The sequence below is a fragment of the Tripterygium wilfordii genome, chromosome 6 (assembly GCF_013401445.1).
Source record: "Tripterygium wilfordii isolate XIE 37 chromosome 6, ASM1340144v1, whole genome shotgun sequence".
NCBI classification, from domain to species: Eukaryota; Viridiplantae; Streptophyta; class Magnoliopsida; order Celastrales; family Celastraceae; genus Tripterygium; species Tripterygium wilfordii.
Genome location: NC_052237.1, coordinates 10,375,527 through 10,391,521, shown reverse-complemented (window position 1 = coordinate 10,391,521; position 15,995 = coordinate 10,375,527). Strand labels below are relative to the sequence as shown.

The 15,995-nt window shown below is 36.9% G+C and overlaps 1 protein-coding gene and 1 pseudogene across 2 annotated transcripts; both read right to left on the bottom strand.

Annotated features, from left to right (window-relative positions):
- Window positions 1-4,014: 4,014 nt before the first annotated feature.
- LOC119999324 (SUPPRESSOR OF GAMMA RESPONSE 1-like) lies at window positions 4,015-10,116 on the bottom strand. Of its 2 annotated transcripts, XM_038846826.1 has the most exons (6): window positions 9,973-10,116; window positions 7,900-8,032; window positions 7,244-7,430; window positions 6,266-6,750; window positions 4,583-4,900; window positions 4,015-4,488 (listed from the first exon to the last, which is right to left on the bottom strand). In XM_038846826.1, exons 1-6 carry the CDS (start codon window positions 9,978-9,980, stop codon window positions 4,435-4,437), a joined length of 1,185 nt encoding a protein of 394 aa, XP_038702754.1. In that variant the 5' UTR covers window positions 9,981-10,116; the 3' UTR covers window positions 4,015-4,434. The 2 variants fall into 2 exon arrangements, with proteins under 2 accessions (XP_038702754.1, XP_038702753.1); XM_038846825.1 differs by lacking the exon at window positions 9,973-10,116 and having other exon boundaries at window positions 7,900-8,780.
- Window positions 10,117-11,454: 1,338 nt separating this feature from the next.
- On the bottom strand, window positions 11,455-15,708 carry LOC119999325 (annotated as a pseudogene).
- Window positions 15,709-15,995: the final 287 nt, after the last annotated feature.

Genomic DNA, 15,995 nt, shown 5'->3' with positions numbered 1-15,995 from the left:
GTCCCCATTCCCTCTTGCCCATTAATTGTGTGTCTTACTCATATATTAAAAAAGAGAGAGAGAGGTACTCAAAAAAAAAAAAAACCGAGAGAGAGAGGGAGTATATACAGGCGTTGTGCTCACATTGATTATAGTTTGCCCTACTAGTGTAATTAGCAAATGGAAAGACGACCTACAGGTGGACTTAATATTCTCGTATTAATTGAACGCGGAGTACTACTATATACTATTTCCTTGTATGATGAGACCAAGTCATGAAATTGAAATTTAGGAAGTTTTAGTGAATAGTAGTGTCAACATGTGTGTACTAAATAAACTTACGAGCATATGCAATGATCTGTAAATCACGTGTACTAGGAACACACATGAAAACTTCATGTACGGGCTCCGGCCAGATAGAAATTGAACCCGTAACTTCTAAAATTGAAAGACTCTCTCCCAACAAACAAATATATACCATTAATCTACAAAAGCAAATATTGCTCATATATCCTATAAAAATACCATTAATAGACAAAAACCGTTGCACATCTTCCATCTAAAAATTTATTATCATGCCTTTTTTTTGGATAACATTTAAGAACAACGCTATACAACTTTATTCTTTGGATATTCAATATGAGCGTAAATTCGAATTGTCAAACTCGCACGCACATAATTTTTTCATCTGACGACAGGATAAGTTGAGTTAAAGCCCAACGCATGGTTACAAGAGTATTGTTGCTAGTAAAAATCAAACTATAAATCTTTAAAATCCATACGGTTTAACCTCAGAGAGATTTACCAACCAAAAATCCATACATAATTATGGGATATTGTCGAAATGATGTCTTTTTCAAAAGGACATTATACGTATTTAATTAAAAATAAGTGAGGATTCACAAACATTAAAGATGATTCCTCTCTTTTTGAGAGGAATGAGCAATTCTGGTTTTCTTAAAATTTTAGATTCCAAGAATTTTACCAACCAAACATAGGAATTATCAGCAAAAAAAAAACCCTTATTTCTTAAAAGTTGGATCACGCGCACCAAGCGACACCTTAAATTATCAATTTTGTACCCGTATATCTCCCATTTGAACTTTGTCCAAACGAATTCCTTGCAAATCCTTGTTTGTCCCCCATTTTAAACCAAAATTTTTCAAAGGAAAAAACTCTTTTTGGTCTTAGCTTACTTGATAAAGAAGTCGCAAGTATTATGAGATTTTACGTGGTGCCAAACAAGGACTAATCGGTTCAGTCCATAAAATAACGTTGTACGAAACTTCCGAGAAACTTCAGTCTAGTACGTGACGCCAAAACAAGTAACAAGCCAAAACCCTAATTTGGACCTCTTGGTGAAAGAGATCAGGTTCTCTCTTTCCTTTCTTGGGAATTTGTGAAATTTTTTATATATTATTGTGCCAAAAAAAAATAACAAAATTCTTGACCGCCCATAACTAAATTTCTTTTTTTTCCTACTTATATATTCCAGGTGGATTGAATATATCAAATAGTTGTGAAGGAAAGAGATTTTAAAAATGATTTTTTTTTGGCAAATTGAAAATGACAATTAGGATAAATTTTCAAAAAATTCAAATTAGAGATAGGTTTAATTGATTTTAATATTTAGAGTTTTTATTTCTCACATACCGGTATCTATCAACTCTCTCCAAATATCTTTGCTAGTCCCTGGGTTTAAAGTAAAGAGTTGAACTTGAGTTTTTTTATCTGAACCATTGGAAACAATACTTTTGTGATCACGCTGAGATTTGGATCCAACTTAACTTGTCATTAGGTGAGAATTTTTTGTGCCCATGAATTTGATGTCTCGATTTTAGGCGCATATAAGATGTCCAAAAGACAAATTTATATATGATATCATTCTCGGTTACCAAAAAAAGTAGTCTTTTTGATGGAGTTGGTGGTTCAGTGAATAGCTTCATAATTAAATTATGTTATACTCAGATGAATGAATAGGATTGGAATTGTTCTTAAAGTAGATTAGAATAGTTTGTACGTTGATCCAATTTTGTTAGATATCCTACTTAGTTCTTCTTCTGTTTTTAATTTGGGGGAAAGGAATACATATTTTTGTCCTAAGTCTCATGTTTTCTTGCCCACAAAAATTGTAAGTGTTGATTTGTCTTGTTTAATTTTTCACACCTATGAAGCAAAACATTGTTGAGAGAATATTTTTCAAAGCAAATAAATTTGATGACAAAGTAATACCATAAAAGGGTTCTTGGAGCTCACCGTCCCAAACTTTTTTGGATTTTCTCTTGCTCTTTGTTATTGTCCGACGACAACATTGTTGCTTTGGACACTATTTTGGCCAACCCGTCTCATTATTCTATCTCCAACACACTGAACATTATATATATATATATATCTCGATGTGTTGTTAGTCGGTGTGTCGCCATTAATAGGTTGTAATTTCTCACTGAAAGCAATACTTTTTTGACAATGAACTAAACTTTGACACAATTTATCACGTCGTCAGGTTCGAAAATTTTGTGCGCACAGGCCGAGTTTACTCTCATATCCAATGTTCAAAAGACAAACTTATATGGTGTCGTTCTCAATTATCACAAAAAAAAAACGTTATGGTTTCATTTTTTTTTTCCATGCTTGTCTTTAAAAAGGAAATTTCTTTGTGTGGATGTACTATATTAGATGTCTTGGAAGTAATTGGATTTGGAATTATATATGTATTCATTGACATGGTTTGAAATGTTACTCGAAGGCAGCAAGGCATTCTCACATAGAAGATCTCGTTGCATTTTGATCAACCACAATATTAGTGTTGGTAGGAGATCTTGATCGAATCTTATCATAATAGATCTTCAAACTCTTTTTATAGAGTTAAGCTAGTGTCAACTGAGATAGTTGGGTCTTTCATTTTTTTTTGTGCATGTAGTGGTAAAATCCACCGTCAATGAAATTACGAGAAAGGCCTCTGATAACCTGCAAAAATGCTAAAAAGAGCCCTGTCGTTGGATACATCATACATCAGTGTGGTGTCGACTGATTAAGCTTCGACAATAAAGTCAGATTTTTTTGGGAGAATGTGGAAGTGAAAATTCAGAGGGAATAAAAGGCAACAAATCATTGATACCTCGAGAATTGTGTCCTTTTTCGATGAAGGGTCCTTTGCTTTTATAGTTGTTGTCCCTTCGTGGGGTCCATCGATGACACTTGAGCCAAGAGCTACAATTGAGCATCTTCTGTGGGCCTTCAAGGGACAAATGGTTATGAAAATTATACGTGGGCCCACAATTCATAAGGGGTAGCTTTAGTCACACCCCGATTTTTTCTAAAGACACCCCAATCTAAGTTGACCATCCGTTGTAAAAATCAGTTGACGGGGTGTCTTTAGAAAAAACCGGGATGTGACTAAAGTTACCCTTCATAAGTCCTCTTTTATGGGCTTATACTTTTTTGGGGCTTTTAGACCCATGACTCATTTTGGCCCATACAATCACTACTTTTTTGGGTGTGCATTAGGTAAATTCATGAGTTTATGTAATGACATGCAAATCACGCGTGATTCTAATTTACAGAAAAATATATCCTACCCTAAAACAAGTGAAATGACCCATGAAAGGCAATGAGGCCCATTGCGATGGGCCCTTATTGGTTTCTTCAGAGAAATCAGTCATTGGTTCATATTATTCTCCCATCTCTTTTCCTGTTCATAATTTTCTTAAACATTTCTTTTAAAAGCAAGTACAGTTTAGAGTCACGGTTCAGTGACTATTGAGCCAGAGAAACAGAAGAGGATAATATTAACTGAAACATGATTATTATCGGTCCAAAGACGCAAGATATCCCTCCTTTTTTGAGGTAAAAAAGGTCGGGTTAAGGGGCCTGCAGTAGGAGTTGCAGTAGAAGCATAGTCGCACGATCTGTTTAGCCCTAAACCTTAAACCCTTGTACTAATGCCCCACATTGACAAATTCTCCAAGAAGAAAACTATGCAGGAGAAGATTTACTCCAGATAAACTATAAATGTTATATGCATAAGCTACAAAATGGAGGAAACTAGCTACCATGTAATTTCATACAGTTCCCTGTGAATACCAAGAGCAACATTAAGATTCACATATAGAATACACATCACCACAGACTTACTTTTAGCCGTACATCAATCGCCAAAAAAACCACCAGACATTTCTGCTTTGATCACACTATCTGGTGCTCCTTTTGCATAATTGGCAGGTAGTGTAACCAATCCAATAGGTCCCATAAGCCTTCAAATACTGTCTGTAGTTTCCAAAACAAGACGACTGATCACAAAAAAAGTGTACTCCCTTTGATCCTAGAGCAACCAGCTGAGTTTCGCTGACAAGGAGAAATAACAGAAAATCTGGCAGCTTCAGCTAGGATCTACACTGCACAAAACATGGATTTTATTTTCATCCTTGGGAAGGTTTTCCTTCATCACATATCTCTTCACAAGCGGTCGAGCCAATCAAAAGTACTGTCCTGGGAATCAAAATTCAGGTCCTGGAGAACAAAAAAAGAAGAAATTTAGATCACGCAGACTTACATTACTAGGCTTACAAAGAGAATGGGAAATCTGGTATGAAATGAAGCTTACAGAGAGCTGGAAATCTGGTGGAGTATCAAGTTCAATATTCTCAAGATCAAAAGATCCAGCTGATGTATTGTTAGTTCCTGTCTCCGCTTTATTATCACGACAGAAGCCTGAGTACGAGACATGATTTAGCCCTGGATTATTTAAATGAGACGTAGAGTCTAAAATTTCCTTGCATAACCAAGAATCCTCGATGTAATTCAAATCATCAGTTTCTACAGCCTGAGATTCGCCTGCCAACCATGTTGGGTACCCCATGTCATCATCAAGCCCAATTGAAGGTGGAGCGACATGAGACGCTCCTATCATGGAACCTCCTTCCTATTTCGTAGAAAGAAACTTCATTAAGCATCAAATATGACAAAGTATCATTGGAAACAAATTTCAAAAGCCACTTATTTTTCCACACCAAATTATATGACCTTATTTTGTCTTCTAAATTATCATAAACAAGACCACCATTTCTATTAAATTTGTTTATGTTATAAGCACCCATGTTAACTAAAAATGGTTGATTTCTGAAATCTGATGCAGTTTCCAATCACTCTAATAGCAGAATGAATCTGCTAAGTCACTAATAATTTGTGATTACATATGCACAGATTATTACTGAGTAATTCTATTAATTGGAAAGCCAAGTATTTTGATGATAGATAAATTATCTACTCCTCAAAGTAGTCGCAATTCTACGTTGGTATTGAACCAGGACAGTCTTTATATAAGAAGATATTGGTGCTAAATTTATTCCAGCACAATGACCTAATGTGTGGTAATCGTTTACATCAAAATATCTACCATACATACCGGCAGAATAAACGCAAAAAGCTAACAAACCCAGTATGCAAAGGCTCCCACATTGGTGGAGGGATCCGGAAAAGACAAATGGATAGAACCTTATCTCTGAATAGCAGACGAGCTGGTTTCTATGTTTGCCAGACACTAGTTTAGTGAAGCAACTTTACCACTGCTCCAAGGTTGGCAGTGGTAAAGAAAGCAGGTTGCATTTCATAATGGAGATACTAATCACTTATCACTAGTATATGCTAATGCTACAAATAGCTACTTCTCGACAAGGATGACATACTAATAACATTGTCTAAGAGCATTTGCAACACTCTTTTAGCCTATTATTTGCTTTACCAACTTAAAATTTATTTTTTCACAACTTACAGCATATCATATCTACTTTATCTCTTACAATTTCAAGTAAAAATAAAATTATTTGAGAATAACATTATTATTGATTATATATTACTTTTACTAAAAAGTAAAAATATAACTGTTAATAACAAATTAATATTACCAATGAATAAATTAATAGAACACGCTAATCAATAATAAATAATAAACTATTTCATAATATATATATATATATATAATATTTTATTATCTTTATTTAAGTAGAGACTCAGTTTTGAGTATCAGCAAGTAGACTTGTCTCTACTTTAGCTACTTTTTAAGAGATACTAATGCATGTGGTTTTTTGTTCAAATGTATACTTTTTAGTCTCTATTTTAGCTACCGATATGACTTTAGACATTCTAATGTGAATGCTCTACGCATTTCTACCAAACAGGTTAGGGTGGGGTACATGAATCTATAAGAGAATCAAATGGAATCTACTTTAGATTCTTTTTCGCCATCCATTTCATGATGTACTAACATACGACATAAAGGACTACATACCTGGACACCAGATAGGGGTGTGTTATCATCAACAACATTATCATGAAGCCCAGGTCGTGGTGGATTGGGAGGATTTGGGTTCGGAGTCCTTGGACTTGTTTGAAGTGCCAAACCATCACGAACTTCATTAACTGGGCTGTCATCATTCTTGTCACTTTGCTTTGGCTGTTGATGGAAAATTTTAGAAACCACATATTCACCCCCTCTTTCATCTTCTTCAGGACCCAAATGATACTGATGCACCACCCAGTTGGACTTATCTGGCTTGGATATCTTTGCAGCTTTATAGAGAACCATGATTTTTTTCCATCCCTTTTGAACGCCATTTTCCATGACTGGTTTGGTCTTTCCGGTCTTATGCCAACGAACATGCTCTTTGTTCGAACTACATTCATTTTGGACTCTGCGGCGCTTCCGTTGACCAGTAGCATAAGCATTAAATGTTCGGTGAAAGAAATACACACTGCTTCCATCTTTCTTAGCACCTGAATCAAATTTAGGCGTAATGAGCAGCAAAATAGTTTATTTCAACTGTAAATAAGGACGTTTTATCAATATCAATCTATTACTTTTCTATATCTCAGGATATTTACGAGTTGAATAAAGATGAGTTCTAACACAAGCCAAAATAAGTTCATGATGTTCAACTCACCAGGAAAAAAAACATTGAAATCATGCCTTATGGCTCTTAACTGAAAGCAGCTAAACATTATATAACTAACTTAGAAGCCTTCTACAAAATCAAAGTTTTTTCTTTTGTTCTTGGGACAGATAAGGGGGATCGACTAAGTAGCCTTATCTAGAATAACTAAGCAACCCCAAAGAGACCCAAAAACTCCACCTATTCCACTTTAGATAGTCATCTTATTGAGTGGCTTCTGAAAAAAACAGCAGTCGAACTCTAGAAGATGTTGATCTTGATTTACATTATGGGTCATGGAAAACTGAATGAAAATGCATGGCTTTAAAGTTACTTACCAGGGAGCTTTTCCGGATGAGTGTAACAAATTCCTTTGTCCCCTTCAAGTGTCGGGATAAACTCATCAATAAGCTTGTGTGGTTTTATGTTTCCCTCACCACATTTTGCTGCTAAATGTTCCAAGAGCTCCATATCAGAAGGATTAAACTTTACACCAGCAGGCAGGCCTGGCCATTCGTATGAAACCTGCAGAGAAGCGCACAACAAAATCACTTAAAAGCATGGAACATACAAAGGAACATTCATATCAAATAATCAAAGCCAAGCCAAATAATGAGAAAATTGCAGAATCAGTTCCAACGGCTGTGCCAAATGTATTGGGACATTTCTTGTGATTATTAATAATATGTAAAAAAGACATATAAACATGAACAAATTTACAGTGACTTTGATCTCTGCCTTAATGAGAACATTCCAATGTCTTTCAAATCAAGGCGAACATGTGCCGTTAAGTTTCAAAGGAGCAACTTATAGGTTACATGTTAAAACTCTGGAAACAGTCTGGGGGAAGACTGCGTACGTCTTGCCTATCCCCGATCTTGCCCAATGTGGGAGGCTTGAGCACGGGAGTTGTTTACCTTTTCTTTAATAAAATTCGCTTCAAAAATGTAAAAGAAAGAGAGATGTCCATACAAACATTAAAGGTGCTGCTTACATCACTGTTATCTATAGGATAACGGCAGTTTGGGCATTCACGAGTTGCTCCACAGGCATGGATTTCATGAGCTGAGAGCGGAGCAGTATTTTTAACTTTCTTTGCAATTGTTCGGTCATCAATAAGCCAAGTCCTGCAAAAATGGTGTAGTATAAGCTTAGAACTCTTGCCGACCCCAAACTTTTGGGTAAAAGACTCGGATGATAATGATAATCTTAGAACTCTTATACATAAGGGAAGAAACAAGTTAAGCACCAATAATGTATCTTCAGATTTAGCAATGGTGCGTTCAAAAAATGGATGGAGGAACTGGCAAATCATTTGATAAAGATGAGAAAAGAATGCTTGCTGACAAGAGCAATAACAGACTAATTTCAACAAAAAAATCCCAACATGATATGAATTTGAGAGCGGTATGTGATTGCAAAGGCATCTTTAGAGCCAATATTTTGAGCATTAGTCTGGTCAATAGACCACTGATCCAGCCATTCAGCGGATGGGGAACGAAATAGTGGAAAAAGGAAATGTAGCAGATGTTCTTATCCAAATAATGACTTCAAAAAAGACAAGACAATTCTAAAAGCCTCCCGTCATGGAAAAGCTCAACCATACTAGATATGAGCTGAGAGCAGAGCAGTATTTTCAAGATTAATGTGTTCTCTTTTCAAACAGGCCAACATTCACTGTATCAGAAATCAAGTCCAGTTATGAAAATACATTGAACACTATGAGATGATATTACGAAACTAAAGCATCAGTGCATCACCAACACTGCAAGCAAACAATAACTGAACCTTGCTCTCAAACAAGGAGAGGCCATAAACTGCCCCATCAAGCAACTTAATCAAAACATTTATCTGATTTCCATCCAATCATTTTTCTTTTTTTCTTTTTATATATATAAAAAAAAGAAAAAAAAAAGAAAAAAAAAGAGGAATCATACTACAATGTAAACTGAAACTATATGCTTCAATAAGATTGATATAAGGTAAACAACTCTTAGGCACAATGTTCCTGCAACGAGCCTTCGACCCACTTGTCCGCCGCCCACATCAAAGTGAGTGGCGAGGTCACCCCCACAAAATATGTGAAGATGTTCTAGGAATTGAACTTGTGACATCTAGGTTGCATCACTGCAACTCTACAATTGAGCCACATGTTCACCAGTAAGATTGATATAAATAGAAACAAAATCTAACCTCAAATGTTTTCTAATTATGGATATGAAACAAGTAAGAAAATCCAATTTGGTTTCAAGAGAAAAAAATTAAAACTTCACCCTTCTTTTCATGGTGAAAATCCATTATCAGCTTTACTAAAATTTGAGTTATGTTTACTCTCATCAACCACATTCGCCCTAATATAAAGTCTACACTAACTCCAACTGCAATAATGGCAAACCCAAAAAACAATTTTTTCCCCCATAGTTCAAAGTCATTATGCCAATTCCACCTTTGCACTTGGTTCTTGTGATTGCTCAAAGCAATGATTAAATCAGTACCAGTCCAACCTACTCAATCTAATCCATTGATGAAGAAATGACGTTGCAATCCAAAAACCCCACATTGTCAATCTCGCGATTGTAAAAAGGATATTTATTCACAGAACAGTTTCCAAAAAAGCCCACATCCTGATTGACTCATCAGACACACCCTTACATACTCAAAAAGCCTCATCAACTACAAACCCAAAGCCAGAATGAGCCATACACCTTACGTGCCATGGTTTCCTTAACTCGATGACTACAAAAAAGTAAATTTTTTACATGGGTTTACACAGAATCACCAGAAGTTCTTTAGGAGGCGAAAATTTTATTTTATTTTCCAAAAACGCTGGGGAAAAAAGAAAAAAAAATGAAATTGAAACGAAATAGAACATCCGAAACAAACCCAGAAAAATTACATCACATAAGAAGAACAAAGGAACAAAATGGATTCAATCATATTCGTGAAAAAAAAATTTAAAAAAAATATATAAATAAGAAAATTATTAAAAAAAACCCCCTCAAACAGGACGAACAGTCTATCATATGTTTATTGGATCATTTAATCAAATCCTAAATTTTAAGCTTACCGTGCCATGCCTTTGAAAAACACCTGAGAGTTCAGGGAAGAAGACGAAGACGAAGAGGAAGGTGGGTTTTATAGAAGCCCCTTTCTCCACTGGGCAAAGCAACTCGAGTAGAGTGTCAAGTCTCTGCGTGAGCGGGAAAACACAGCTCTGGCTCCAACACCGAATCTGAACCCTGAGTTCGGGTCAAGCATATTCAAGAGCGAGGCTGTTGACGGGGCCCAGCATTGACTAAACCTTGTAGCTTCGGACACGAGCCTGGCTTTGTCGGGGAAAAGCTGGCATTGGTAACCGGAAACGGGGGTTGATATTAAGCGTAGGTTATATACCAAACAATTTATTTTTATTTTGACCGTTGGAGTCTTAAATTAATCTTTAAATTTTCTAAAAATAAAAAGATTTGTTATCTAATTTCATCTCACGACTCATATTTGTCATTATTTTCTTTAATAATTAAGTGATTTTTTCAAAAAACAAATTACATTATCACATTTATGATTTATGATTTATCATGAAAAAATATATGTTACCTATTAATTTTGTACAAAAAAAATTTTATATGGGTTTACCCGTTAATAGTCCGGTGCATAGTGAGGACAGTGGACTTAGTTTTCTTGCCCTCCAAGTTTAATTTGGAAAAAAAAATTTAAATAAAAAAAAAACCCATTTTGCCTCTGTGAGCACAAGTGGTGAAGTGATAATATAAGCCTCTACTTTGTTTTATTGGTTGTTTTTTTCTCTATGGTTGAAACCCTGATTATTAGTTATTTCACCCCAGTTAATATGGGATGTTGGAGATTAAGGGTGCCCTATATGTTTATAAATCAAGTATCATATTTGGGGTATGTAGCATTAGTTGGAAAGTCGGAAACTAGCACCATTACTTTATTTTTTTAATTATTAGTCCATTAATAGATATGAAGAAATCAAAAAAGAAAAAAAAATGTATTTTTTTTGTGTTGGCCATGTAATGTTTTCTTCTCTTAATTTATTTATTTATTCCTAGCATTTGCACTACATCCAATTGGCGGGACACGTATGATGTAATTGAACTCATAACTAGGACACGTATGATGTAACCTATCATGACAATTGCAAATTAATACATTTTATAAGTACGTACTTTCAATTCATTACTTGGTGTTTTTAATCTCATTGTTTGTTTGAATGCTTAATCGTCGTGTAAACTATTTAGTAAACACTAAGGAATACACCAATTTTACATATATTATCAGAACTAAGATTGACAAATACTAATTGTCAAAGGCTTAGGTCAAGATTTAGTGATCACTCGATTTTAATCGTTCTTTTGATCGCAATGGACTATTGACTCTTAGCTAAACACTGCGATCAAACATGATTTCTTTTTTTCGTCTGGCACATTACACTCGCACATAATTGAACACAAATGCTACCCACAAAGTTTGAATCTTACCCATCGAGTAGAGATACATGAATGGTAATCAACTAGGTTGGCATCGGTGTGTAACATGTAATGGGCTTATGGGCCTATATGATGAACATTTTCAGTTAGCCATCTTGACTAATGCAAGCAATGACAAAATTTAATAGCTCCATTTGATGCTAAGCAGCTTCCTTCCTATGCCAGAACTATATTTTTCTCCTGTTAAGATGTACATTGTCAACTACATTCTTTTTGGAATCTCTACCAGAGATTTGGAATACCACCAGAGATAAAACTAGTAACATTGTTTAAAGCAGAATAAGAGACCTCGGGGCCCGTCTTCCGTCTCGGGGTTTGTGGTTTCCGCTGAACTGTCTCTTGCTGACATCAAAGAACTTGTACCGGGGGATACGGGTGGCAGTACAGATTTCTCGGAGGAGAATACTCGATCTGGAATAACGGGTGCCTGTGGCGGTGGTGAGATGGTAGAGAGAGATTGCAGAAGCATCTGTATCATTTGGCTGAAGTTGGGTCGGGCGTTTGGATCCTCCTGCCAACATGACGTTACAATCATAGCCAAATCCTCCGGGAGGTTCTCCACACCGGGTCTCATATTCTGAAACAACATAGTAAGATTTAGAACATGATGCTTGCGAAGAAAATAAAAGCCGCAGAGGGTGTAGCAGAAAGCAAGATGACATTGTAGGTCCCTGTGGAGTAATCTGGGTATGTGTAGGTTAGGTGCACGTACTATTGTTCGACTCCGTGCTTGGGATTATATTTACGATTGAAATGGGACATGTATTGGGATGTACCAAAGTCTCCAGAGTTTTACCATGCGGGGTGGGTTCTCCGTCACCAAAAAAATGACATTGCAGTCGCCCTTTAATTTCATACTTTAGTGACGACCACACACTTGTTCAAGAAATCCTATATGCTGAAAACATAAATATTATGAGACTACGTACGTTTACCTTAAAAGCAGCTGCGTATGCTGCCTGCAGATTAGACATGCCTCCGAAACGTAACTTGTTATGGATGAGCTCCCACAACACAATTGCAAAACTGTAGGCATCAACCTTGTGATTGTAATGTTTTTTTCTCTCCATGCCTTAGTGTGACAGTGCTGTAAAGCTATTAACAAAACAAAATCAAATTATCAGTGTTCCAAAATAAAATCCCTGCCCAAAAACAGTACACGATTTTTCACAAAAATCCAGCACTCTTCACCTCTGGTGCCATCCAGCGATATGTCCCAGTTTCAGCAGTCATCATCTCTGTTAATGTCTCCTCTCTTGCCAAACCAAAATCTGCAAGTTTAACTGTTTTGTGGTCCGCAGTCAGGATCAAGTTCTCTGTGGAAATGAAAGAAGACAAAAGTTATCAGAATTGTGCAAAATCCTTGCTTTCTATGAGCACTCTTTGGCAATGATCCAAAAAAAAAGATGTATTAGCTACAATGCAAAGAGATAACTCTGGTTAAACTTAAACCAACCTCAAAATCAAACATAGGTCGGTTTCTTCACAATCCTGCATACCAACGAACCAAATCCTAAAATTACTTTGGAACAGATTCGAAAGATTTGTCTGGAATCCCCTCTCAATCAGACACTAAAACCGGTATCTCTATCTAAGATTCTAAATAAAGGGTCCTTCAACAAATCAGTGAAATCACCATTGAATATAAAGGTATCGAAAAATTTAGAGATACAGCTGATGGTAAGAGAACTAAAAGAATAAACAAATCCCTTTTAGTGGTCCTAAATGAAATACCACCAGAAAACCATGCTTCCATCACATGTAAGATAGTTCCATTCTTACAAACACGCTGGCGCTAACGAATGTTCATGTGTTTAGTTATCAGAATAGTGCCAACATATGATCTCAAGAAATTTTCACAGGTATCCTAAAGGTCATATGTAGGAGGAGTCATGGCACACGAGCAAAGTTTCATGTTTACTCTTGTGCAATATACAAATATACAAGTCAATGCATGTAATTCAGATGCTTGACATATAAATTATTCATTCAAAAGATGCGGAGAAATGTTCCAAGCACAGCTTTAAATCTTCACAAGGTTTTGAACTAGCATTGTGTTTACAAATGCTTGAAACCCCATATCCACAGTTATAGCTAGAGCAGCGATCTCTTTCGTCATTAGTTACTAGCTCAAAGTTGATATGGTTAAAATTGAAGTTAGACATATTTTGAAGTGTTATCATACCAGGCTTTTATGATGCAGGTGGGCCCCACCCCTTGGAGGACCTCGGCCTCCCAAGGGCGTGGGCTGTCAACCCCTCCCATTGGGCCGTGGGACTAACCCCTCCCACATGGGCCATGGGCCTAGCCCACCACACCAGGCCTGCAGGCCATACACTCCAACCCATCTGGATGCATTCCTGCAAGCCAAGGTTGTTGGTGCTGGGAATCGAACCCACGCACCCTTTAACACTAAGGCGTTATGCCTTAGCATCAACCATTGAGCTGCGCCTTAGTGTTAAAGGGTGCGTGGGTTCGATTCCCAGCACCAACAACCTTGGCTTGCAGGAATGCATCCAGATGGGTTGGAGTGTATGGCCTGCAGGCCTGGTGTGGTGGGCTAGGCCCATGGCCCATGTGGGAGGGGTTAGTCCCACGGCCCAATGGGCAGCTCAATGGTTGATGCTAAGGCATAACGCCTTAGTGTTAAAGGGTGCGTGGGTTCGATTCTCAGCACCAACAACCTTGGCTTGCAGGAATGCATCCAGATGGGTTGGAGTATATGACCTGCAGGCCTGGTGTGGTGGGCTAGGCCCATGGCCCATGTGGGAGGGGTTAGTCCCACGGCCCAATGGGAGGGGTTGACAGCCCACGCCCTTGGGAGGCCGAGGTCCTCCAAGGGGTGGGGCCCACCTGCATCACTTTAAGTCACGGTGAATGATCCCGTGTGCATGCAAGCATTCCATTGCACGAGCAATATCAAGCGCAAAGCCAACCACAACATGCATCTCCAAGCGTCGGGGTCTCACGTTGATCAAGTATTTACGCAATGTCCCACCTAGTAGAAGCTCAGTGACGATAACCATAACAGGTTCCATGCAAGCACCAATAAACTGGTAATACAGAATATCGAAATGAGATATCATGTGCACTTCAACATCTTTACACAAGGAGCAGAAAACAAAAAGCCATTGACACTCAGTATCAAGCCGCTGAAAACAATATAAATTTTAGCAATTCAAAGTGTTCATAAACCCATCACTAACCTTCACTAAATTTTTGTGCTGCACTCTAGATAACATTTCAACCTCTCTTGCAAAGCATCCTTCTCTCTTGGCAATCTCTTCTGGGGTTTCTCCCTTATGAACAACTTTAATTGCGACAGTTTGATTCTTGTATCTGAAATTATTTGCAAAAGATAAACATATGTGAGACAATGAGATAACTACTACCGAGCTCACAGAAAGACGGAGTTTTGTCAATTGATCCAAGAAAATCACATCAATTATCCAAGATAGGGTAAAGATTATAGCATCTGAGGTGGTTCTATTCAACCAACCAATCAAATCAAAAAATGCCCAAATTGGGTTAAGTCCATATCGCAGAAGAAATCTTCTATATAGAAATTTTGAGGTTCATCAAATGGAGTAAATGAAGCTTAAGAATTACAAATTCAACAATATAAATAAAGGAGGGGCAGAAGAATTTACTTACTTTCCCTCATAAACTTTAGCATGAGCACCCTCTCCAATCTTTGGACCAACAAAAAGTAGCTTAGGATCAATCAACCACTTTGCATCAAAGTTGAACTCATTTGAGTAAAACCCATTTGCAGATCCCATATCCATTTTTCACTCCAAACCAGAAAATGAACTCATCATCTTCTTCACTTAGAGTGAACAAAGAAAAGAACAAGAAAATATGATACAAAGCAAAGTAAAAGCTATACATAGGCATGCCCCATTCCGTACCCCAAAGTCATGTTTTTTGAGATCCAAAAGAAATCAACATTTGCTATTGTTTGGGAGGGCAGAGAATAAAAACCCTCATGCTGTAGAGCCACCACAAACATACATCAGCTGAATAACAAAAAAAATTTTAAAAAAGAGAATTTCACGAGGAAAAGGGAAAAGCACAGAACAAAACAACAAAAGACAAACTCTGCGATAAAACAGAGTCAAATAAAATAAAAATGGTTACGGAGAAATGAAGAGGAGCCAGCAGAAGCAGAGTATATCAAGACAGGGTTTCTATAGTAGGATTGTCGTTGTCGATGGTAAAAGTGAAGGACCCAAATAGGGATTAGAGAGATAAGTTGAAAGGTTTTTTACTCGTTATGGAAGTGGCTTTGTTTCTCTTGATCTGTAGATAAAGCCTCTTCGGGAATCAGGATTTGAGTCTCTGTCACACAACAGTGGGTTTTTTTTGCCCTTGACTAAGGGCCACAAGGGGACAGGGGGTGAACTCGTGGGTTCAAGATTACTGATGAAGACCTAGTATAGTTATATTTATTAGAATAATATTTAGTTTTAATTCTTGTCAATTAAGGCCGCTGAATTTTAGGAATAAATTTATATTAGAAGTAGTTTATTATGTTTATTAGGAATAGATTTGATTACTATAAAAGTTCAATGTAGTTCGT